Source organism: Elgaria multicarinata, chromosome 18, assembly GCF_023053635.1.
Source record: "Elgaria multicarinata webbii isolate HBS135686 ecotype San Diego chromosome 18, rElgMul1.1.pri, whole genome shotgun sequence".
NCBI lineage: Eukaryota > Metazoa > Chordata > Lepidosauria > Squamata > Anguidae > Elgaria > Elgaria multicarinata.
Genome location: NC_086188.1, coordinates 3,870,716 through 3,892,317, shown reverse-complemented (window position 1 = coordinate 3,892,317; position 21,602 = coordinate 3,870,716). Strand labels below are relative to the sequence as shown.

Below are 21,602 nucleotides of genomic sequence, written 5' to 3'. Positions count from 1 at the left end.
CACTCAAAGTATAAAACAACAGAATAAAACCATAAGCTGCAGTAATCTTTAAAAACAAGCTGAAGTGTAAATGGCACAGGCCCTGAAGGGGGAAACAGGAGCCCAATCCTGCTTGAGTCCTGGCATGATCACAACTTGGCCTCCTTTTAACCCACAAGAGAAGGGAAACTCCCTCTCCCGCGTGAGGAACGACACCAGAGTGGAAGAGAGATGAAGCCTCAAGCAGGCTCTGCCCCTGTCTCGTTCCAAGCTCCATTGGTAAGAGAACGTGAGAAGCGGAGCCTTCGCAGAGCTCGTTCACGACTCGCGCTCGCCGTCTGTTTATCTTTGGTCTCCTGCAGAACGGTTCAGCGTCCAAACCCCAAAACATAGATAACGTGGTTTGTTAGTCCTCAGCTAGTGACAGGTAACTGGCTTAAGTCTGGGCCTGCTTCTCCTTTACATCCTCTGGAACGGCAGTGCTGTCATTGTTTCTTCCTGACGATCTCTACCTGATCTTCATCCCGGTAAACTGGCTCTTCGTGGAACTCCCAGACCTCTCGGGGAAGGTCCCTCAGTTTGTGCAAAGGGAAGCAGTGGACAGAGGTGTCATTAAAGACGTCCAGATATTGTCGGTGAGAAGGAAAGGCGTCTTCGTGGGTCGCTGTTAAAACCTAGACGTGGGGAAGCGCAATAAGGGAGAGTTAACGTTTTCCATAGAATTGAACGGGCCCTTGAAAGGGGTGGTTAGGAATCTTTACTGTTAATGTGGTAACAAGATACAGGTATTACCAGCAACAGGTCCAAATGAACTGGCTTTTTGCCATCTTTTGGAAAGCTGCACCATCACCCAAGCAGGATAGTTTGCCTCTTCCTCCAATCTTGAACCTCCCACCCATTACATAACCCACCTTAACCACTGCTTTCCGTTCCGTCAAAGCGTGCTCTCTCAGTATTTGTGTGGTCTAATTTAAGCTACTTGGTAATAGGGGAAAGGAAAGGAACCTCTCGTGCAAGCACTGAGTCATTGCTGACTCCTCGAGGGACGCCTGCTTTCGCTGACGTTTTCTTGGCAGGCCTTATAGCGGGGTGGTTTGCCGTTGCCTTCCCCGGCCGTTATTCCCTTTCCCCCAGCTAGCTGGGTACTCATTTTACCGACCTCGGGAGGATGGAAGGCTGAGTCTACCCGAGCCGGCTGCCTGAAACCAGCTTCCGCTGGGATCGAACTCAGGCCGTGGGGAGAGTTTCGACTGCTTTACTGCTCTGCGCCACACGAGCTAGAACTATTTGCAGAGATGATCTCCGGGCGTAAAAGAAATCCAGCAGCTGACGAGTAGCAAAATTTTAACGTGATTAATGTGCAGAAGAGCCGCGGCCTAACCTGCCGTATCCTGGTTTGGCGGGATCCGAAAGTTGGGGCTCATTAGGACTGAAGCGCTTATCGATGTTGTTTGTAAGCAAAATAGCTTTTAGTTGCTCTGCGAGACGTTTTGCTTTGATCGAGCGTGCTCAGCTCTCCCGAACAGCGAAAGAACAAAGGCCAGCAGTACGAAGGCGTAGGAAAGCGCGAGGATTGATTAGTTTCCCAAACGAGATGCTGATGAATGAGGGAATCCTATTAAATGGGAAACGATTACTCCTATTTAATACAACAGAGCCCTACCTTTGCGATGTAACAATAATCCTGTTGGAATATCTTGGTCAGCACCCTAGAAACAAGAGTGGGGGCAGACAGCATCAGAAAATATTTGGAAGCGGGGGGGGGGGGAACACACACCCTCAACTCCACTGTATACTGAACAGAACATTCTCCCAAGCCCTCTATGCGGGAAGCGGCAGTTGCTAAATTGCACCCGCTACAATCGTGCTGGCAAGAATCCTCAGCAAATTGGTCCGTGAAAAGAAGTTTGGTTTTCAAAATCCAGTGGGGAATTACGAGTGTTGGAAGCCAAATGCCAGATAACAGCCCTGTTCTTGTGTAGGCACTGGGGGACTTCAGGTATTTATTTATTTATTTATTTATTTATTGCATTTCTATACCGCCCAATAGCCAGAGCTCTCTGGGCGGTTCACAAAAATTAAAAACATTTAAAGTATAAAACCATAATATAAAATACAATATAAAAGCTCAACCAGATAAAAACAGCAGCAATGCAAAATTACAAATTTAAAACACCCAAGTTAAAATTTATTTATAGACTGTTAAAATGCTGGGAGAATAAAAAGTTCTTCAGCTGGCGTCTAAAAGCATATAATGTAGGCGCCAGGCAGACCTCTCTGGGGAGCTCATTCCACAGCCGGGGTGCCACAGCAGAGAAGGCCCTGCTCCTGGTAGCCACCTGCCTCACTTCCTTTGGCAGGGGCTTGTGGAGAAGGACCCCTGAGGATGACCTTAAAGTGCAGACAGGCACATACGGGAGGAGGCATTCCTTCAGATAGCCTGGCTCCAAGCCGTTTAAGGTTTTAAATGTTAGTACCAGCACTTTGAATTGGGCCCGGATCTGGACTGGCAGCCAATGAAGCTGGGAAAGGACTGGCGTGATGTGGTCTCGTCGGCCAGTCCCTGTTAGTAAGCGTGCTGCCCTGTTTTGTACCAGTTGAAGTTTCCGGACCGTTTTCAAAGGCAGCCCCACGTATAACGCATTGCAGTAATCCAAACGAGAGGTTATCAGAGCATGGATCACTGTAGCTAGGCTATCTCTGTCCAGATAAGGGCGCAGCTGGTATATCAGCCTAAGCTGATAGAAGGTGCTCTTTGCCACTGAGTTCACCTGTGCCTCAAGTGACAGTTCTGGATCCAAGAGCACCCCCAAACTCCGGACCGGAAGAGGCAACCCCTGACGTTCTGCCTCCCTGCACTGGGATGAGGGGAGCGGAAGGCCCCCGTACCTTTCTTCGATGCCCTTGAAGCTATTCCCAATGATGGCCGTTTTGGAGAGGGCCTCTGCGGACCAGTTGCTCCACAGCAGGTTGTTGTACAGAGCCTTCCCACAGTGAATCATGTAGAAGACGGTAGGATCGCGGACAGGCCGTTTCCCCTCCTGGGGGCAAACAAAGCAGTGCATAGAGCAGACGTCACTCGAGGCCTACCGCCAATCCCTAGGGATTTAATAAAGGCTTGGGCAGCCTCGCAAACAGGTATCTGCCCCCTCCACCCATCAACGGCTGGGCCGGTACCCTGACCGCCTTCCTTTGCGAGATTCTCAGCCCCAGGATTCTGGTTAGCTGCTCCCCTTTCTCCGGAGCTCACCTCGTTCTCCAAGAGCACAGTCAGGCCGAGATCCCGAAGGACTTCGATTTCCAATGTGGCGAAGACAGGGTCAAACACGAAACACCGATTCTCTGGGATCTGCAAAGAGAAATGGAACACGGCGCGATTCTCACGAAGCGACACCCTCAAACTCAGCCTGACGGACCGCTGCCCTCACCTCGAGGTGCTGCAGCAGCAGCAGCAGGAAGGCCAGCTGGTAGCGCGCCTTGACGCAAGAGGAGAAGTTCCCGACACCGTAGCACACGCACTCCAAGCCGCCCACTCCGCCGTTGGGTTTTTGCGGTGGCTGGGTGGTGGGTTCAAGGACTGTCTCAGCTGGTGCGGTGAGACACAGGTTCTCTAAGGCACCGAGCGCTTTCTCCACTGTGGGCTCGGGGTCTGTCCGCCCGGCCAACAGGTGTTTCCTGAGAGAGTTTAAGATGGTTCCTGGATCAGGAGGAAGAGGCTGGAGTGAGTCTAGGAGAAGAGCTCAGCTGGATCACAGCAAAGGCCAACGGCCGACCAGATGCCGAAGGCTACCATCAAGGAATGAAATCCAATTATTGTCCTGTATTGTTAATCCCCAGACCCTTTTCTGCAGAATTAAGTCTGCCTCCGGAGACGTGGCTGTCACAACGGACAGCTGCCTCCTCCAGTCAAACTCTCCCACCTGCCTCTTGTGACAGCGGATCACATCAATGAAGAAGAACGTACCACATTTCTTTGATACTAAGACGCACTTTCCCCCTCCATATAAACATCTCTAAAAACAGGGTGCGTCCTAGAACGCAGGTGTGTTTATTATTTCTTAGAATCAAACAGAATTTTTTTCTGTTGGTGGTACTGAAATTAGTGTGCGTTTTACAATCAATGGCGTCTTAGAATCGAAGAAATACGGTAACAGCCATGCTGGAGACCAAGGGTCCATCTAGTCCAGCATTCTGTTCACCCAATGGCCAACCAGTTGCCTGTGAGGAAACCCACAAGCAATGCAACAGCACCCTCCTGCCCATGTTCCCCAGCACGTAAGCATATTGCCTCTGGTACTGGAGGAAGCACAAAACCATCCGGACTAGTAGACATTGATAGCTGTGCTCTAATTAAGGTTTTGTTTTAATTTGTATTTTGTTGTAAGCTTCCCTGCGTTGGTAGAAAGCCGGGATTTATTTATTTATTACATTTTTTAATACTGCCCAATAACCAAGGCTCTCTGGGCAGTTTACAACTAAAATCACAATATGCAGAAGTCCAGGGGAAACTTGTCTAAAAAGGATACGTTTTCAAGAGGCGTTTGAAGGATATAAATGAAAGAAAGACCTGTTCTTTCACAAACACACAGTAATCCAGGCATGCATTAAGCATCTTCCAGCCCACGTCGAGTACAGTAAGCTAATAATCTTGCCAAGGGAAGAATTGGGCACAAGACTTACCTAGACTAGAATCCCAGAACTCTGAGCTTTGCAGTTCGGAGCTGGAAGAGAAAGACGGGGAGGAGAGGAAAAGGGGCGTTTATTTTAGTGCAGGAGCAATAGTAGTCGGGAGCCACCAGTTTTTCATCCCAGGACCTGCATTTAAATGCCAGTGGGCATGTGGAGAGTGCTCTATCCTTGAGCATGGGCCGAGTTTTCTTCCAGTACTGTTGGGCCCCCTACCAGCCCACACATAATGGGATGAGGGAGTGCAATGTCTAGGCAGACGTGCACCCCAGAACCTCTCATTCTAGACAACAGCAGGCAAATCCCCAGCCTGTGCAGTTTTAACTCACAAGTTCCACTGCGTTCAAAGGGCTTTGGGGCGGGTAACTTGCGGCCCTCCAGCTGTTTGAAGCTGTCATCAGCTCCAGCCAGCATAGCCAAGTGGATCATGGGCCAAAACATCTGGAAGGCCACAAGGTGCCCAGGGGAATCAGAGTAGCATCATGGTTCAAGGACTGAGCCGTGAGCCAGGGAAGCTCCGCGTTCAAATTTCGCCTCCGCCAGAAACTCGCTCGTGGTCGTGCACAGGCTGTTTCTAGCTCCAGCTCCCAGTTTTGGAACCACCCGCCTGGCCCTGCCTTGCAGGGCTGTTGTAAGGATGACTGAGCTAACTCTTGAAGCAGTATTGCCCTATTAGCAGGGTGCAAGGCCTGTGTGGTGCACGCGCAGAGTAAGGATGGGGCTGGAGCCCTGCCGGGTCAGGCCAAGGTGGGTCTACCGGACTCAGCACCTCGTCTCGCGCACTGGACCACCCGATGCTGCCAGGAAGCGGCATCTGAACGGCTAACTGCAAGTCCCATCATCCCTAACTGCAAGTCCCATCATCCTCAGAGGACACAGCCGTTGGTCCACCAATCCTCCTGCGGTGCTGGGCTTTCAGCGTTGGTCACCCAGCCCGGCTCCATGCATACTGGGGATGATGGGACTTGCAGTCCGACGCTGCATTTGGGTCTCTTTCTCTCCCTCCGCCCTCACCGAGCCTCCTGCAGCCGCCGCCGCTGCAGTTCCACCGAGCCAAGCTCCGGGCTGCCCTCCCGCGCCCCCTTCTTGCGCCGCCGCCGCCGCCTCTTCCCCGCCGGGCGGACCCAGCCATCGCCCGCCCCGTCGGGTTCCATGCAGCAGCAGCAGCAGCAGCAGCAGCAGCAGCAGCAGCGCGATACGACCAGGACGGTCCCTTCGCGGCGCCCGTCTTCCGACGTGACCATGCTGCCATAGAGGAAAGGCGGCAGAGCAGCCACGCTGCGACTTCCGGTTCTCGCCCTCACCCTTGGGCGCCGCCATTTGCGGGGCTGTAGAGAGAGGCCGCGGCGGCAATGGAGCCAAATGCCGCAGAATGGGGTGGGGTGGGGGGAGAGACCAGGAAATAGAAGAGCCACCCACTCCGTTTGGTCTCTCTGGAGGGTAAGTTCCTTGAGGGAGGGAAAGAAAGAGATAAAGAACCGCTCTCCCCCTCCTTCCTTTCCAATCTCTATGGTTCTCCTTACCACCGCTTCCGCACACTTCCATGGGGAACCGGAAGTGCTGCCCTGCGCATTTTGGCGACGCTCTTTCCCGGTCACGTGCCGGGGAACCCGGAAGTGGCTGCTGCTGCTGCTGTCCCTTCTCCTCCTCCTCCCCCTGCGCTGCCAGGTCGGGGAAGCGGCGAGAAGAGCGAGGGCGCCTCTGAGCGCGTGCAGAAGGTACCCAGGAAGGGGGAGAGAGCGCGGCAGGGCAGTAAGGCAGTGCCTCTGAGCATGGGCAGAGCGCTTCTCCGACCAACCAGAGATTGGGAGGCCTCAGCCAGGTGGGCTTTGACCCGCTTCTGCCTCCTCTGGTCGCCTCCAGGCTCTTCCCCTTAAGCATCTTTCTCCCTCTCTCCCCCCCTTTTCTCCCTTCCCTCAATTCTGGCCTCACAACAACCCCACCAGGTAGGCCAGAGTGGTTAGCTCACTGGCACCTACCCAGGGAGCTTGACAGCTGAGTGGGGATTCGAACCCAGGCCTTGGTCCAGCGCTGCGGCAGCAAACTTTTAGGGTACGGTGAGATCTGGCGGCTGCCACCCTTTTCCTTTAGCAAGCGCCATCCCTGCCAGGGGAACTGGGGCGTTAGGACCCGGCAGCGTGTGGTGAATGGTTTCATTTGCTGTATTTCTGGTGCCAGGAAGAGGCGATTGTGGGATTTGCACGTTGGCCGTCTGGCCCTGTATCCCTTGACGTGGGCAGGAGGGAAGGAGGCTCCATATAATAATAATAATAATAATAATAATAATAATAATAATAATAATAATAATAATAATATCCACCTCTCTATCGGGCAGCCAATGGTCTTCTGCCGGCCCCAATCCTTGGCACCGGGTAAAGAAACTAGCCCCCCACCCCTTCCGCCTTGCTTGCCACAAAAGGCTGCTTGAGCCGCCCACAACTTCCCCAAACGATCTTCAGTCCTTCTCTTACACCATGGCCCGGTGCAGAGACGGGCTCCTCAAAGGCCAGCCATTTGAATGGACTGAGGTGCACCGAATCCTGCCCAGGATCAGGCCTTTGCATCACTAGTATTGTATTCATTGCACTTAAAAAAAAATCCTGCTTTTCCTCCAAGGAGCTCAAAGAGCATGGAGGGCGTGCCTCCTCACAACAGCCCTGTAAGGTAGGGTAGCCCGAGAAGCCATGACTTGCCCAGAGCTGCTCCCTGAGCTTCATGGCTGGGTGGAGATTTGAACCTGCGTCTCCTCTCTTCCCCACATTGGCTGTCATGCTAAGTTTGGATGCTGGATGTTCATCAGCTGCTCTCGGTCACATGACTTTTGGGCAAACATCTTCATGCGCTAATCTTTTCATTCCTTAATTTTAGGGTGAGGGAAGCCACGCCTGGAGCAGGAATCACAAGACGCTCCGGAGAAAGAATATTCCTCGTGGCCTCTCGCAAATGAGTACAGCGTCCTCGTTCGCAGGCTTCGGCCCAATCCTGCCTCAGTCCCCAAGCTAGAATCCAAATGGCTTCTGATACACTAAAGAAGGAACCTCACCGGATCATGTGGCGGACTTGAATATTTGATGGGCCGCAGCTCTGTCGTTCCTCTTGTCCCAGCCAGGTGAACAGACACATTTCTTGGGTTCTGCGTTTCAGCTGTGGGGCTGCATCTTAGTTGGAGTTGCTTGGCATGAAAACGAGGGGGAGGGTGCCCCGTTGGCACCAGCCTTGTACAAAAGTCCCCAAGCACCTCTCGGGGGAATTTTACCCTCCTGAGCCAGAACCTGACTCTGGACTGAAGCCTTTGGTTTGTTGATGGAACGGTGAGCGTCTCCCTTGGACATGAATCCAGTTTTATTGCACATCTTTGGGGAAAGGAACTCTTCCTGGAGATCATGAGATGCGGTGAAGAAATTCTAAGTTAAATGGCTGCCTCCACCCAGGCTGATTCAGCGTCCAGTGCCTGGTAAGTCCTACTACAGTATTTATTATTTATTAAAAATAAGAAATAAATGTAAATGCATCCCTCCCTATATCACTGGGATCTTAGGGCGGCATACAGGTAAAATTATACGAACGGTATAAAACTATAAAACTCTCTTTTCCCTCCCTCTCTCAGCAAGCCTGCAGCGGGTGCTTCGGATTTTGAATAAATATTCAATTAATTGTTACTGTTTTGAATGTTATTGTTATTATCTTCCTTAGTGGGTCATTTGAAAACCGCTATTCTGAATAATGATTTTTATAGGGTAGGGTCGGGGGCACTGGGCATGAGTGTGTGGAACCACTGGTGACCTGAAAAAGTTTGGGAACCCCTGGACTAGATGGACCTTTGGTCTGATCCAGCATCAGGGCTCTTCTTATGTGCTTAAAACCAAGTGCCTGGATCTTGCAGCAATTCCCATCCAAGATGTGACGTGCCCTCAAGAATCCCGGTGTAGGGCTCCCCGCACCCTGTCCCTTCCAAACCCCCCTTACCCAGGAAATGCCAGGCAGCTGTCTGGGGCATCTTGACTCGGCTCCCTTCAGCTGGAGCATCCTGACTCACGTGGTGCTGATCCCTTCCAGGTGGAACTGCTTTTTCCTCTACGACGGCTCAAAGGTGAAGGAAGAAGGGGACCCCACGCAAGCCGGGATTTGCTATTTCAACCCCCGCCAGGTAGGGGCTTCCTTGGCGGCTCAGCCTGTGGCTCTGGCTCCGGAACTGCTTGGCCTGGGTGGTTCTTGCAGGGGTCGGCAGCTGCGGCAGAATGGTCCTTTGCCCCGTCGGCAGACACGGTTAAGTTAAGGCCACTTGCCGCACCTGGGGCCCTCCACGTACGTTGGACTGCGACTGTGGGCAACTGGGTTGGACTACATCTCTCGGACTACACCTCCTTCATTATCCTCCAGCCAGCATGGGTGCTGGGAGTTGTAGTCCAACATATCTGAGAGGGCGTGAGGTTGGGGAACGCTGCTGTACACACGTAGCTGGGTGCGAGTCCCATTGAATCCAGTGAAGCTTTTCTGAGTCAGCAAGTGTAGGTTTGCACTGCCTGAAAAGTGAAACTCAGGATGCCCCGGGATAATGTCCCAAGATGCCCCAGGGTAATGTCCCAAGATGCCCTGGGGGTAATGTCCCAGGATGCCCCAGGGGTAATGTCCCAGGATGCCCCAGGGGTGATGCCCCAGGGGTGATGTCCCAGGATGAACCAGGGGTGATGTCCCAGCCTGAATCCCCCCTGCCACCAAATCTGAGTATGTGGAAGAGAATCGGGTCTCCTTGGTCCCTTTTTTCCCATGCCCCCTCCTTCCTAACCTCCCTCAGCAAGTTTTATACTATGCATTTCTTGGGACAGGGTCCTATTAAGCCCAGTGGAGCACCGTCTGCTATTTATTCATTCATTGATTCATTCATTCATAGTATTTATAAGCACTTTTGAGGGCCCTCACAAAGAGGAATGATACAAGAGGCAATCAAACAGCTGTGCACCAGCATTCCCCAACCTGGTGCCCTCTACTTGCACTATCAACTCCCAGCATCTCCACGCAGCGTGGTTGGGGAGGGCTGGCGTACACTTACTAAGAGGGAAAACGACTGTGCATCACCCAAGCCAATCCTTGGCACTCTCTTATGAGTCCGGTTACTCAGGCTCTGAGTTTGGCCGACCCCCGCCTTGGAAGCCATGACCAACCCTCCCGTTCTTCCCTCTTTGTCTCATAGACCCCTCTGGACCAACAGGAACTGCTGTGCGGACAGGTGGCCGGCATGGTCCGCTGCATGCAGGAGATCTCCGGCTCTCCGCCAGGCCTCATCCGCCTGCGGAAGCTGAAGTTCGCCGTAAAAGTGGACGGAAGCTACCTCTGGGTAAGTCTTTGCCAGGCAGGGGGCCGTACCACTCTCTGGCTCTCAGAATAAGCTTGGGGAAAGGATACGCCTGGCGGTGGAATCTAGGGTTGTACGAATTGTGTAAGATCAGTTCCGTCTGTGTTTCACGGGTTGTCAGGTGCTTTTCATTCCATCATCCGCCCACTAATGAAATCTTTTTTAATTTCCGAATTTGCGCAGGTACGAATTTGCGCAAATGTGAATTTGCGCAAATTCCCTTAAAATGCTCATTTCCTCTCTTTACCCTATGAAGGAAATGCTCGTTTTTTGGCTGTTTCTTTTTTTAAAAAACAATTGAGTACCTTTTGATGGCAAAATTCGCGCCAAATTTCCAAAGGTCCCCGAAATCTGCCCAACCGGGGGTGGGGGGGGGAAGCTGGCCTGCTGCAGAATCCACGGGGCGGATTCATAAAAAACCGAACTCATTTGGTTCTGCTTTGGATTCCTCCAACGTCCCTAGTGGAATCTCCAGCGACGGAGGAAATTTCCACGTCTGTTCCTGCAGCCTGGCGGGAGCGTGTTGGCGACGCACCCGTGGAGGAGGTCTTTCACAGTCTTCCCACATACGTTTATTTATTTTATTTATTGCATTTCTATACCGCCCAATCGCCGAAGCTCTCTGGGCAGTTCACAAAATTAAGACCAACAGTATAAAACCATACAATATAAAAGCACAACCAGGATAAAATCAGCAGCAGTGCAGAATTACAAATTTAAAACACAAATTGAAAACAGCAAAGTTAAAATTAATTCATAAGCTGTTAAAATACTGGGAGAATAAAAAGGTCTACAACACCTATTGGACTACATGTTGGACCACGACACCTATCGTCTTCCCAGCCAGAAGGCCAATAGTTGTGCTAGCTGGGGATTATGGGAGTTGTAGTCTAGCACATTTAACCAGTGCTAGTTGGACGAGGCTAATGCCCTAGACGGGCCTGTCTTGGCGTGACCCCTCAGCGCTCTTCCACACTAGAGGCCTTCAAGAGGCAGCTGGACAACCATCTGTCAGGGATGCTTTAGGGTGGATTCCTGCACTGAGCAGGGGGTTGGACTGGATGGCCTTAGAGGACCCTTCCAACTCTGCGATTCTATGATTCTATGATTCTGCCCTTAACACCTCTTTCTCCTGGATGCCAGGAAACTGGCACTTATCTTCATATGCGGTGGAATTGTGAACGCGTACAGAGGTTTTGGCAAACAGCGTTTAAGGAGATAAATGAAATAATAGGATGGAATTTAGAGATATGTCCAAGTGTAGCATTGTTGTCAATGAATGAGAAGGTTAAATGTACGCAAACTTGTAAAGAATTAATAACTAACCTATTGACAGCAGCTAGATTGATGATAGCCAGGAAATGGAAGGAACAAAGGGATTATCAATTAGAAGAATGGTATAAGGATGTCTGGGATATTTCTATTAACGATAAGGCTTACATGTAGTACTAAAGTTAAGAAAGGAGTGTTGAAGCGAAATGATTTTGAAGAGATATGGAGACCGTTTGTGGAGTTTGTGTTAAAAAAAAGGGGAAAGGGTGTAAACCTTTGCAAGAATCGTTACAATTTTGGAAAGGAGAATAATGGTCCCGGGGGCCGGGGGGGGGTGCGCTTATTATTTTTATTATTTTATTATTTTATTATTATGTAGTATTTTAAGTTGTTGTATTGTTCTTATTGTGTTGGGTTTATGTGATAGTTAATGGATGTTTGCCCGGACCTTAAGATCATCTACAGGGGCCCTTCTCCGCAAGCCCCTGCCAAAGAAAGTGAGGCAGGTGGCTACTAGAAAGAGGGCCTTCTCCGCTGTGGCACCCCGGCTGTGGAACGAGCTCCCCAGAGAGGTCCGCCTGGTGCCTACACTGTACTCCTTTCGTCGCCAGCTGAAGACCTTTTTATTCTCTCAGTATTTTAACACTTCATTTTAACTTAAGTTTAAATTTTACTGTTCTAACTCTGTATTTTAATCTTATATCAATTTTGCTGCGTGGTTCTTATCCTGGTTGTGCTTTTTATACTGTATTTTGTACTTGTGCTTTTAACCTGCTGGTTGTTTTATCATGGTTTTAATTTTTGTGAACCGCCCAGAGAGCTTCGGCTATTGGGCGGTATAAAAATGCAATAAATAAATAAAATAAAATGTTTGTCATATAAAATCAAATAAAAATTAAAACGAAACACCTCTTTCTCCCGCCTCCTCCTCTCTGGCGCAGGTGCTGGGCTGCACGACCGACCTCCCCGACGTCAGCTGTGAGCGCTTCCTGGAGCAGCTGATCGGACTCTTCCGCTTCTACAACGGCCCCCTTCGTCAGGCCTACACGGTGATTGCCCGTTCGGCGGGGCGGGGTGGGGTGCGGCGGGGAACCTCTTTCAGCCCCAGGGCCAAATTCAGAGAAGGTTTCAGGGGGGGTGCGGGGGGGAGCGCGTTCCAGCATTGGGCGGGGCCAAGTTTCGGCTGAGACATTGACGTGGCCTCTGTGTCCACCCCAGGAGCGGACCCCGGAGGAGCTGGGCCAGGCGTGGGAGCGGTATGTGGAGCACCTGCAGCACCACACCAGCGACCTCCACCGGATCTTTCATTCCCTCTGGGCCTTGGACAAAACCAAAGTAACTCCCTGTAGGATTTGCTGACATTTCAGCCTTTGCTACTTCTTCTGAGTGCTTTCACCTCCTTCTTTATCCCCCCCCCCCCCCACACACACACCCTGCCCCCGAAAGCAGTTTATTTATTTATTTTATTTATTACATTTATATACCACCCCATCGCCGAAGCTTTCTGGGCGGTTTGCAAAAGTTAAAAACAGTAAACATTAAAACATATACAAAATTTAAAACCATCAAAAACAACAGTATCCATTTAAACAACAATTCTGGGGTCCATTAAAAACAAACTTAATGTTGTTAAATGCTGTTAAAATGCCTGGGAGAAGAGAAAAGTCTTGACCTGGCGCCTGAAAGATAACAGTGATGGCGCCAGGTGAGCCTTGTCGGGGAGATCCTTCCACAGTCGGGGGGCCACCACTGAAAAGGCCCTCTCCCTTGTTGCCATCCGCCAAGCTTCCCTCGGAGTAGGCACTCGGAGGAGGACCGTAGATGTTGAGTGCAGTGTACGAGTAGGTTTATGTCGGGAGAGGCGTTCCGTCAGGTATGGCAGTCCCAAGCCATGTAGGGCTTTATAGGTTAAAACCAGCACCTTTAATTGGGCTCGGAAACATATAGGCAGCCAATGCAAGCGGGCCAGAATCAGTGTTATATGTTCAAACCTCCTTGATCCTTCCAGAGGATCCATGACAGCCAGGCATTCCCGGCCCGGCAATTTAAAAAACCACAACACCAAAAGAGAAACAGGTGAGGAGGAGGAGGGGGGGAAGCGTTGGCACGGAAGGTTGAATGGTCTCTCCTTGCCCCTGTCCAGGTGGAACCGCTGCTGTTGCTGAAAGCCGCCCTCATCCTTCAGACCTGCCAGCGCACCCTGCACGTGCTGGCCGGCTGCATCCTCTACAAGGGGCTGTGAGTATCCTTGGGGCAGGTGCCTGGGAGGGCTTCCCTTGGGGCTCCCTCGCACCCCGTCCCATCGGCGCACTCCTCTCTGCCACGTGGCACAGGCCCAAAGCGTCTACCGCCGGGACACAAAAACCTCCCTCCTGCCCTGGGGGACGGGTGTCCGTCCCTTCTCCAAGGTCCCAGGCCGGACATCATACTGGCTGTGCATGATGGGACTTGCAGTCCAACACCTCTGGAGGGTACCCGGTTGGGGAAAGCCGCCCTAGCCAATGCACCACACTAGGATAAATCAGGCCAAGCTCTGCTTCATTGTCCAATTTGGGGGTTGGGAATGAAATTCCCTCCCTCGACACACACACCCTGCCCCGATTCTGAGCCAGAGTGAGAGCGTTTAGTGCAAATATGGCTCAGCCCATTCCAAACTCCCATTTGCGCTCGTCCGAAGTGGTTCAGCCACAATTATTATTATTATTATTATTATTATTATTATTATTATTATTATTATTGGACCCGAACCATATAGAATACAATCACTCCGTGCATGCGCGATTGCACAGTCTCCCGGCTCGTTGCGCCCTTGGAAAGGGAACAGCACCTCCCACTCAAGGCAAACCCAGCCGGGGACTCCCAGGTGTGTTTGAACAGCGACGGCTGCAGTCCGGGCTGCCTCATTCCCCCCAGGAACTCACAGGCGTCTCTCTTTCCCCCACCCCTCCTTCTTCCCCCACCCAGGGTTGTCAGCACCCAGCTGCCACCAGACCTCACTGCCAAAGTTCTGCTGCAGGAGGCAGAAGTGGAGCCAAAGGTAGGTTTCCGCTCAGCAAGGTGGTGGCTTTGGTAGGTGCCGGCTCCCTATTTGGGGGAAAGATTCGGCACGTTGGCGCTTCGCTGTGCCGGTGTGGAATCCGAAAGTCGGGTTTCTCCCGTGCAATCCTGGCCATTGTTGCCTGGTCATTGCAGAACCCCTGCCCGCGACCTCCATATTTTCCTCCGAGGCACCCGAAGCTCCTAGTTCTCTGGAAAGATTGCTTGCCAGAAGCAGGAGGCTTGATAAAAATGTGCATAAAAATGGTTCATTTTGGCTGGCGGGGGCAGAGTTTCCAGAATCCTACTCCAGAAACATCGCAGGTATTTTCTCTATTGGCGATTCTCGCTCTCTGCTCTCATTTTAGGACGAGCCAGGAAACGCGGAGGTGGTGCAGAATGACGGTGAGTGCTCCCCGCGAGGAGAGAGGCCTGCCTGGCTGCCCAGTGCCAAATAGTGGGGAACCAGTACTTTGCGTGATTTCCCTCATTCGGCGTGTTTCAGCCTGCGATTCGCCCCTTGGACGCCCAAATAACTACAGGTGCAATCCTATACACAAAAGAAGTCCTATGTTTCCCAGCATGGGGCACCCTGGGAGGTGTAGGACTTCTTTCCTGTCTAAACACGCCTAGGATTGCTTCCCAAATGTCCCAGGGTGATTATCCTTCGGGGATCAGGCCCGCGGAGACTTCCTTCCGACGTCTCCCCAAGACCGGGGCCGGATAAATCCCTTGCTCCTTTTCCTAGGAAGCGCCCCGACGTCTTCCGTGCAGCCCCCTCTACCTCAAGGGGTTCGGATTACGCCCGTGTACCTCTTGGAAGAAGAAGCAGCCACCCTCCGGGACTTCCCTGTGGAGTGGATGACCAGGTACGGCAGCAATCGCAAGCGTGTGAAGGGGCTTCTTCCGGGCAGCGCTGGGGTCTCGCTAGCCATGGCTTTGGTTACCCCTTTGAGACTCAACGTTTGCAGGTCCTCAGCCTCTGTTTCTCCTACACCCTGGATCTTGGCTGCTGTATCCTGGCCGCCGGCTGACCTTCGTGGGGCGGAGGCAGCGTCCTGTTGGCTGTACCGGATGCATCCCGGCCGTCTCCTCTAATCCTTTTTTAGAGCCCTCCAAGCGGACCTCCGTCTCTACATCCAAGCGTTGCAGCACCTTCCAGAAGTGAAGCCGGACTCTTCCTCCATCTCTCCCACCTGTCACTTCCGTTGGGTCGCCCTCCTTGAATTTCAAAAGAGGGAGAGTAACGTCTTTCTCTCTCTCTCTCCTTCCCCGTCCAAAACGTAGCCATTCCCACGGTGGCCAAGATGGCACGACTTCCCCAGCTGCGGCCGGCGGGCCGGACGGCACCAGGCTGGTGAGGATGGCCCTGTACGTCCACTGCGTCCGAGGCTTGGTCCTCTCACTCCTGGCTGAAGAACAGTTTGCGGATGCCGGAAGCTCCATTGAGGACGTGGTGAGAGACGTTTGCTCTTTTCGATCGACCCCACGGCGGTTTCTTGCGGCTCGAAGGCCCTTCCTGAGCTCCCCACGGCAACGCGCCTTGCCCGCTCTGTCGATTTCAGTGAATGACTGTGCTCCCCCCCCTCCCTCTCCTGCCTTCTCTTGCAGTATCACAGCAGCCTGGCCTCTCTCAACGGCTTGGAGGTCCACCTGAAGGAGACGCTTCCGAAGGACGGCCTCCCCTCCGCCAAGACCACCTACGGCTTCGCGCACTACGACTCCATCCAGAACATCCTCACCAGTGAGTGCTGAGCCCGGGGAAGGGGACGTGGGTTGCTAGAGGCAGCCCGCGCTGCAGGAGTCAGTTCGGCCCGGATCCATCCTGCTCCTCCGTTCTCCAGTGACTGGAAAGAGATCTTGGGGTTGTGGCGGACAGCGCGATGGAAACGCCGACCCGGTGCGCGGTGGCTGTAACCAAAAGGCAAACTCCACGTTAGGCATCGTTAGAAAAAGAATTGAGAATAAAACTGCCAGTATCCTACCGCCTTCATACAAATCTACGGTGAATCACAGAATAGCAGAGTTGGAAGGGGCCTACAAGGCCATCGAGTCCAACCCCCTGCTCAATGCAGGAATCCATCCTAAAGCATCCCTGACAGGTGGTTGTCCAGCTGCCTCTTGAAGGCCTCTAGTGTGGGAGAGCCCACCACCTCCCTAGGTAACTGGTTCCATTGTCCTACTGCTCTAATAGTCAGGACGTTTTTCCTGATGTCCAGCCGGAATCTGGCTTCCTTTAACTTGAGCCCGTTATTCCGTGTCCTGCACTCGGGGAGGATCGAGAAGAGATCCTGGCCCTCCTCTGTGTGACAACCTTTCAAGTATTGGAAGAGTGCTAGCCTGTCTCCCCTCAGCCTTCTCTTCTCCAGGCTAAACATGCCCAGTACTTTCAGTCTCTCTTTATAGGGCTTTGTTTCCAGACCCCTGATCATCCTGGTTGCCCTCCTCTGAACACGCTCCAGTCCACACTTAGAATACTGTGTACAGTTCTGGTCACCACACCTAAAAAAGGATATTATGGAGCTGGAAAAAGTGCAATGAAAATAATCAAGAGGCTGGAGCATCTCCCCTATGAGGGAAAGTTGCAACAGCTTGGATGGTTTAGCTTTGAAAAAAGGAGGCTCAGGTGAGACAGGATAGAGGTGTACAAAATGATGCCTGGTGTGGAGAATGTGGATAGGGAGACACGTTTCTCCCTGTCTCAAAATACTAAACCCCAAAGGGGGTCGTATCCCACGAGGCTGGCTGGTGGGCGATTCAGGACAGAGAAAAGGAAGGACTTCTTCACACGGCGCATAGATATGTTATGGAAATGTTATCGGTGCTGGCCACCGATTTGGATGGGTTTAAAAGGGAGTTGGATAAATTCCTGGAGGCAAAGGCTATCCACGGCTGTTAGACCTGATGGCTATATGTTACCTCCAGTAGCCGAGGCAGTGAGCCTGTGTGCACCTGTTGCTGGGGAACATGGGCTAGAGGGTGCTGTGTGAAGAGAATGCTGGACTAGATGGACCCTTGGTCTGATCCAGCAGAACTCTTCTTATGTTTTTATGTAGATCCTGCTTGGCTGTTAGCCATGGTGGTGATATGGAACCGCCACGTACGGAGAGGGGGACGCCCTACCGCTAAAGCTAGAGGTGGTCTTTCAGCTGCTTGCGTGGCTCCCTTGACGACTTTGTTTATTATTTATTTATTTATTTATTTATTGCACTTCTATACCGCTCCCATAGCCAGGGCTCTCTGGGCGGTTTACAGAAATTCTAAAATTGAGATAAAAACAAGTATACAAAATTTAAAATTCTAAAACATAGGACATACACACATAAAGCATTAAAAAACTAAACTAAACATGTGGGTGATTAAGATGTGCCGCCATATGCCTGGGCAAAGAGGAAAGTCTTAACCTGGTGCCGGAAAGATAGCTGCGTTGGTGCCAGGCGAGCCTCATCAGGGAGATCGTTCCATAGTCTGGGGGCCACCACCAAAAAGGCCCTGTACCTCGTTGCCACACACCGAGCCTCTCTCGGAGTAGGCACCCGGAGGAGGACCTTAGATGTTGAACGTAGTGACCGGGTATATTCACGTCGGGAGAGGCGTTCCATCAGGTATTGTGGTCCCAAGCCGTGTAAGGCTTTTTAGGTCAAAAGCAGCACCTTGAATTGGGCTCGGAAACATACAGGCAGCCAGTGCAAGCAGACCAGAGCAGGTGTTATATGGTCGAACCTTCTGGTTCCCGAAATCAATCTGGCCGCTGCATTTTGCACGAGTTGCAGCTTCCGAACCGTCTTGAACGGGTGGCTCCCCTTCCTTTCTCCCTTTCCAGCCAACTTCCTGCCGACCACCGTCGCTCAGGACCGGCCTTTCCTGAGAGCCGCTAGCCTGATCCACGCCAGCTTCAACCGGATGCCCTCAGCTTCAGAAATCACTGTCCGGTAAGGAGAGGGTGGCCCAGGGCATGTGCAAAGAGCACGCCGACACACAGCTGGGTGGATGTCCCTCACCTGAGAGCTAAAGCGCTGCAGGGTCACGCTGGGCCCAGCTGGGGAGGGACGGACCTGAGACGGAGGCGTCCACGTAGCCCCCCTGGAGCGAGAGCAAGGTCTGGAGCTCCGAGTCAGTGGCCGCGCTTGGATGCCGCCGGCTCTTGGCACTCGTAAGGTCGGAAGCCACGGCTTTCACTGCCCGCTGCTCACCGGGAGCAGGGGGCTTGTCGGCTCGCAGCCATCAGGGGCAGTAATTGGCCGAGGAAGGAGGTTTTGCCGTCGGGCACCGCTTGCTCGCTGGCGTGGAAACAAACCGTGACGTTTGTGAGCAGATGGTTGCGTTCCAGCAGGCTGAGCGAGGCGGCTCTGCTCTTTGCTTGGGGGCCGATGGCTGTATTGGTATTTTATTTCCATTCCTCATTTCTCCACCCCCCTCTCCCTCTCCCCCTCTCCCCACGCTCCCCCCAGCTTAAGGCAATTTAGAAACACGCGACACCCGCACCGTGACCCAACCGAAATGAACATGCCCCATAAAAATTCAGGTTGCAAGCTTGGGTTGGCTAATTGGCATGCTTAATCAACTCAGCCTTTAATTGCTGATCCCTACTGCCTGCCTCTCTCCCCCACAGGAGGAAAGCAGGCCAATTACCAAGCGAGTCCCTCGCTTTGCGGATCGGATCCTTTTGAAGCGCCTCGCAGGTTTCGCGTTTTCGTCTAAAAACAGCCGTCTATTTTGCTGGCTCAGGGGGTGGGTGGGGGTGGGGAATCCTTGCAGAATCCACGCCCTTCTCGGGGCTCGTTCCGCATGGCCGTTCACGTGGTGACCCAGCCCCTGCGCACGTTAGAAGATGACGCTGGCAGCTGCGGTTAATTCACGACTCTTAAGAGGGTTTCCTGCGTCGCAGATGGGGTGGAAATAACTCAGAGAGCTTTCCCTCCTCTGAACCGGGAGCGTTAAAGATTTTGTAAAGGACTAAAAAAAACCACAACACGTCATCATGCTCAGCTTTAATTTTAGCGCATAGTATTTAACATTTTAATCAGGGCTGTTTTAACTGTCACCCACGTAACTAGACGCTGTCCTTTTCGCTCAGCCTGCTCAGAAAAGCATCCTTTCCTCAGCACTGTGTTTAAATCTGCCTGTCTGCTTTACACCTTCTGCATATTGTAACATCCCCACTCGAAGTGCCCTCGTCAGGATCCTGACACATCGACTTGGCTGAAAGACCTCCGACCAGTTAGCGGCCATTTGTTATTTTTTAAAAAATGCACCGGCGTTTGTGTGTGCCTAGGAATGCTAGGTTCCGTTTTAAAATGGGTCATTTTCAGGCTAAAATGACATGGAAGTTTCCCACGTGGGCTTCCCGTGGCTATTAAAAAGTGAGTTGGTGCTTTGCTGCCCCTTTCAATGGGGTTTAAAACAGGGTAAGGAATGTGCGTTCGGTGGCCTCTCAAGTATCTAGTCCTCAAGCCTGGGGCAACGTGCTTTCGGTCATAGTCCCCTCCCGCAACCAGGGAGTGGATCTTAGAGGATTATGGAGAGACTTCAGGCCACCTTATCGGTTGCTCTTCTTCTGCATTTTGGTCGTGCCCTCGTCCCCATTTCCCCCCCGTCTTGACTACCCCCCCCCTTTCTACCCCTCCAGAAATGCCTCCTCGGCCGTGTACGCCTGCCAGAACCCTGTCCAGGAGACATACTTCCAGCAAGTGGGCTCCCCGCTCCGCAACTCGGGCGTTCCCAACCCCCAGGACAGTGCCTTCGCCTTGCCCGGCAAAGCCAAGCAGAAGCTGCTGAAGCATGGGGTGAACCTCCTCTGAGTTGGGACAGCCAGCGTTGGCGGAGCTTTGCCTAAGCTACGAACTGCCGGGACGTTTTCGTACGGCGGTGGACGTGTTTGATGGTGGTGGGTTTTTTTAAATCTGTCGAACGCTGCCAGGACTTTTATTCCGCTCCGTGCTGCCTCAGCTGTTCCCCCAAGTGCTCAGTCAGCCCTAGCATGGGCTCAGCCGGGTAGGTCTCGTCTCTCCTGAGCTCAGTAACCCCAAGCAGGTGGAGTAGGCATCCGTGATCACTGTGCGCAGCGAACGTTTGCTCCTATGCCAAAGAACATGTGAGCCGGCTCCGTCCCTGTCGGGCAGCCCTGGCTACACCCACACCTCGCCCCGCCCCACCCGCTTGGCCCAATGCAAATTCCAGATGTGAGGAAGCCCTCTGGATAGGACTGCCCACACGGGGCTAAATTTGTAGCTCACCTCCCCCTGGAATTTCTTTGGAGGGGCGCTTCTGGAAAGCCATGTGGTACAGTCCTCCCAGGACTGCACCATTTCACCCAGCTCATCCAAAGCCCTCTCATCAAGGAGGACGGCTCTGGAGGAGCTCACTTCCTACGCCGAAGGGGTTTTCCGGGTAGGGGGTGCTTTGGAACCCCGTATCATTTCCTCAGCTGCAGATTCAAGCGACCACAGCCCTGGGAGGGCTCTTTCTGGACAGGAAGGCTGAACGGCTTCTCTCGCTGCATCAGCAGTCCCATCAGCTTTCACCCTCCCGTCACCGTGCCGCTGAGCCACGGGAGTCTTGTTCCCCCAGCCCACGCAGACACACCTGGCTTTTTAGCCAGCTCTCCTGCCTCCCCCGTGGAACTGTGCTGGCTGCAGCTGGGGAGAGGCCTCTCTCTTTGCACTGGCTGGTGGTAGCACTGCTCCACGGCCGCGTGGAAGGGGCCCGGCCTCAGCAGGGCCAGCCACCCCCCATGGCCTCTCTCCTGCCCCCAAACCCCTGGCTTTCTTTCTCCCTTCTGAACTGGGTTGCACCCCCCCCCTTCGTCCTCCCTCTGGCAAGTGGGACCAGATGGCTTCGTGCACTCTCCCTCTGCCCCCCGACCCGACCCAACTCTCCACTCATCAGAGCAGGCCAATCCACTCAAGTATCTTGGTGGCAGCAGGCATTTGCAGTGGAGAGGCGACCAAGCTCCTTCCTGCGGGGGCGAGACGGGAGACGTTTCACGGCACACCTCAGCACTATACTCGGCACCGTGCCGGGGACAATAAAGTTGGCCCAGGGCTTTGAGCTTTCCCATGAACTGTTCTGACCATGTCTTCGTTGCGCAAAGGGCTCAGGCCGGCCTTGAGAGCACTCCCTGTTCCTGCGGGGAAGTCCGGCCTGCAATTCCGCTTCAGTCACGCCGGAGTCCTTCCCGCCCTGCAGGAGGAGAGCCAGGGGATCAGGGCCTTGAGAGGTGGCGTCGGGGCGGTGCGAGCGACTCCGCCTTCCAGCCGTCAGGGGTTGTTTGCGT

The 21,602-nt window shown here is 52.9% G+C and overlaps 2 protein-coding genes across 4 annotated transcripts; one reads left to right on the top strand and one right to left on the bottom strand.

Moving 5' to 3' along the window:
* Positions 1-70: 70 nt before the first annotated feature.
* SRRD (SRR1 domain containing) lies at positions 71-5,819 on the bottom strand. Its single transcript, XM_063143691.1, has 7 exons — positions 5,680-5,819; positions 4,660-4,700; positions 3,408-3,676; positions 3,230-3,328; positions 2,869-3,020; positions 1,643-1,688; positions 71-653 (listed from the first exon to the last, which is right to left on the bottom strand). Exons 1-7 carry the CDS (start codon positions 5,817-5,819, stop codon positions 465-467), a joined length of 936 nt encoding a protein of 311 aa, XP_062999761.1. The 3' UTR covers positions 71-464.
* Positions 5,820-6,302: 483 nt separating this feature from the next.
* HPS4 (HPS4 biogenesis of lysosomal organelles complex 3 subunit 2) lies at positions 6,303-21,389 on the top strand. 3 transcript variants are annotated; one of them, XM_063143966.1, is made up of 14 exons: positions 6,303-6,383; positions 7,534-8,119; positions 8,722-8,812; positions 9,857-10,000; positions 12,232-12,339; positions 12,509-12,625; positions 13,434-13,528; positions 14,255-14,327; positions 14,695-14,731; positions 15,075-15,195; positions 15,614-15,782; positions 15,938-16,070; positions 18,150-18,258; positions 19,956-21,389. In XM_063143966.1, exons 2-14 carry the CDS (start codon positions 8,079-8,081, stop codon positions 20,125-20,127), a joined length of 1,410 nt encoding a protein of 469 aa, XP_063000036.1. In that variant the 5' UTR covers positions 6,303-6,383; positions 7,534-8,078; the 3' UTR covers positions 20,128-21,389. The 3 variants fall into 3 exon arrangements, with proteins under 3 accessions (XP_063000036.1, XP_063000037.1, XP_063000035.1); XM_063143967.1 differs by lacking the exon at positions 6,303-6,383 and adding an exon at positions 6,441-6,487; XM_063143965.1 differs by lacking the exon at positions 6,303-6,383 and adding an exon at positions 6,628-6,717.
* The last annotated feature ends 213 nt before the right edge of the window (positions 21,390-21,602 follow it).

Excerpts from the sequence above, each read along its gene's own strand:
- SRRD (XM_063143691.1), bottom strand. The coding sequence starts at position 5,819 with ATGGAACCCGACGGGGCGGGCGATGGCTGGGTCCGCCCGGCGGGGAAG. Across the intron at positions 4,701-5,679 it reads CGGCGGCTGCAGGAGGCTCG|CTCCGAACTGCAAAGCTCAG; the intron begins GTGAGGGCGGAG and ends TTTCTCTTCCAG. Across the intron at positions 654-1,642 it reads ATTATTGTTACATCGCAAAG|GTTTTAACAGCGACCCACGA; the intron begins GTAGGGCTCTGT and ends CCCCACGTCTAG.
- HPS4 (XM_063143966.1), top strand. The coding sequence starts at position 8,079 with ATGGCTGCCTCCACCCAGGCTGATTCAGCGTCCAGTGCCTG. Across the intron at positions 10,001-12,231 it reads TGGACGGAAGCTACCTCTGG|GTGCTGGGCTGCACGACCGA; the intron begins GTAAGTCTTTGC and ends TCTCTGGCGCAG. Across the intron at positions 12,340-12,508 it reads CCCTTCGTCAGGCCTACACG|GAGCGGACCCCGGAGGAGCT; the intron begins GTGATTGCCCGT and ends TGTCCACCCCAG.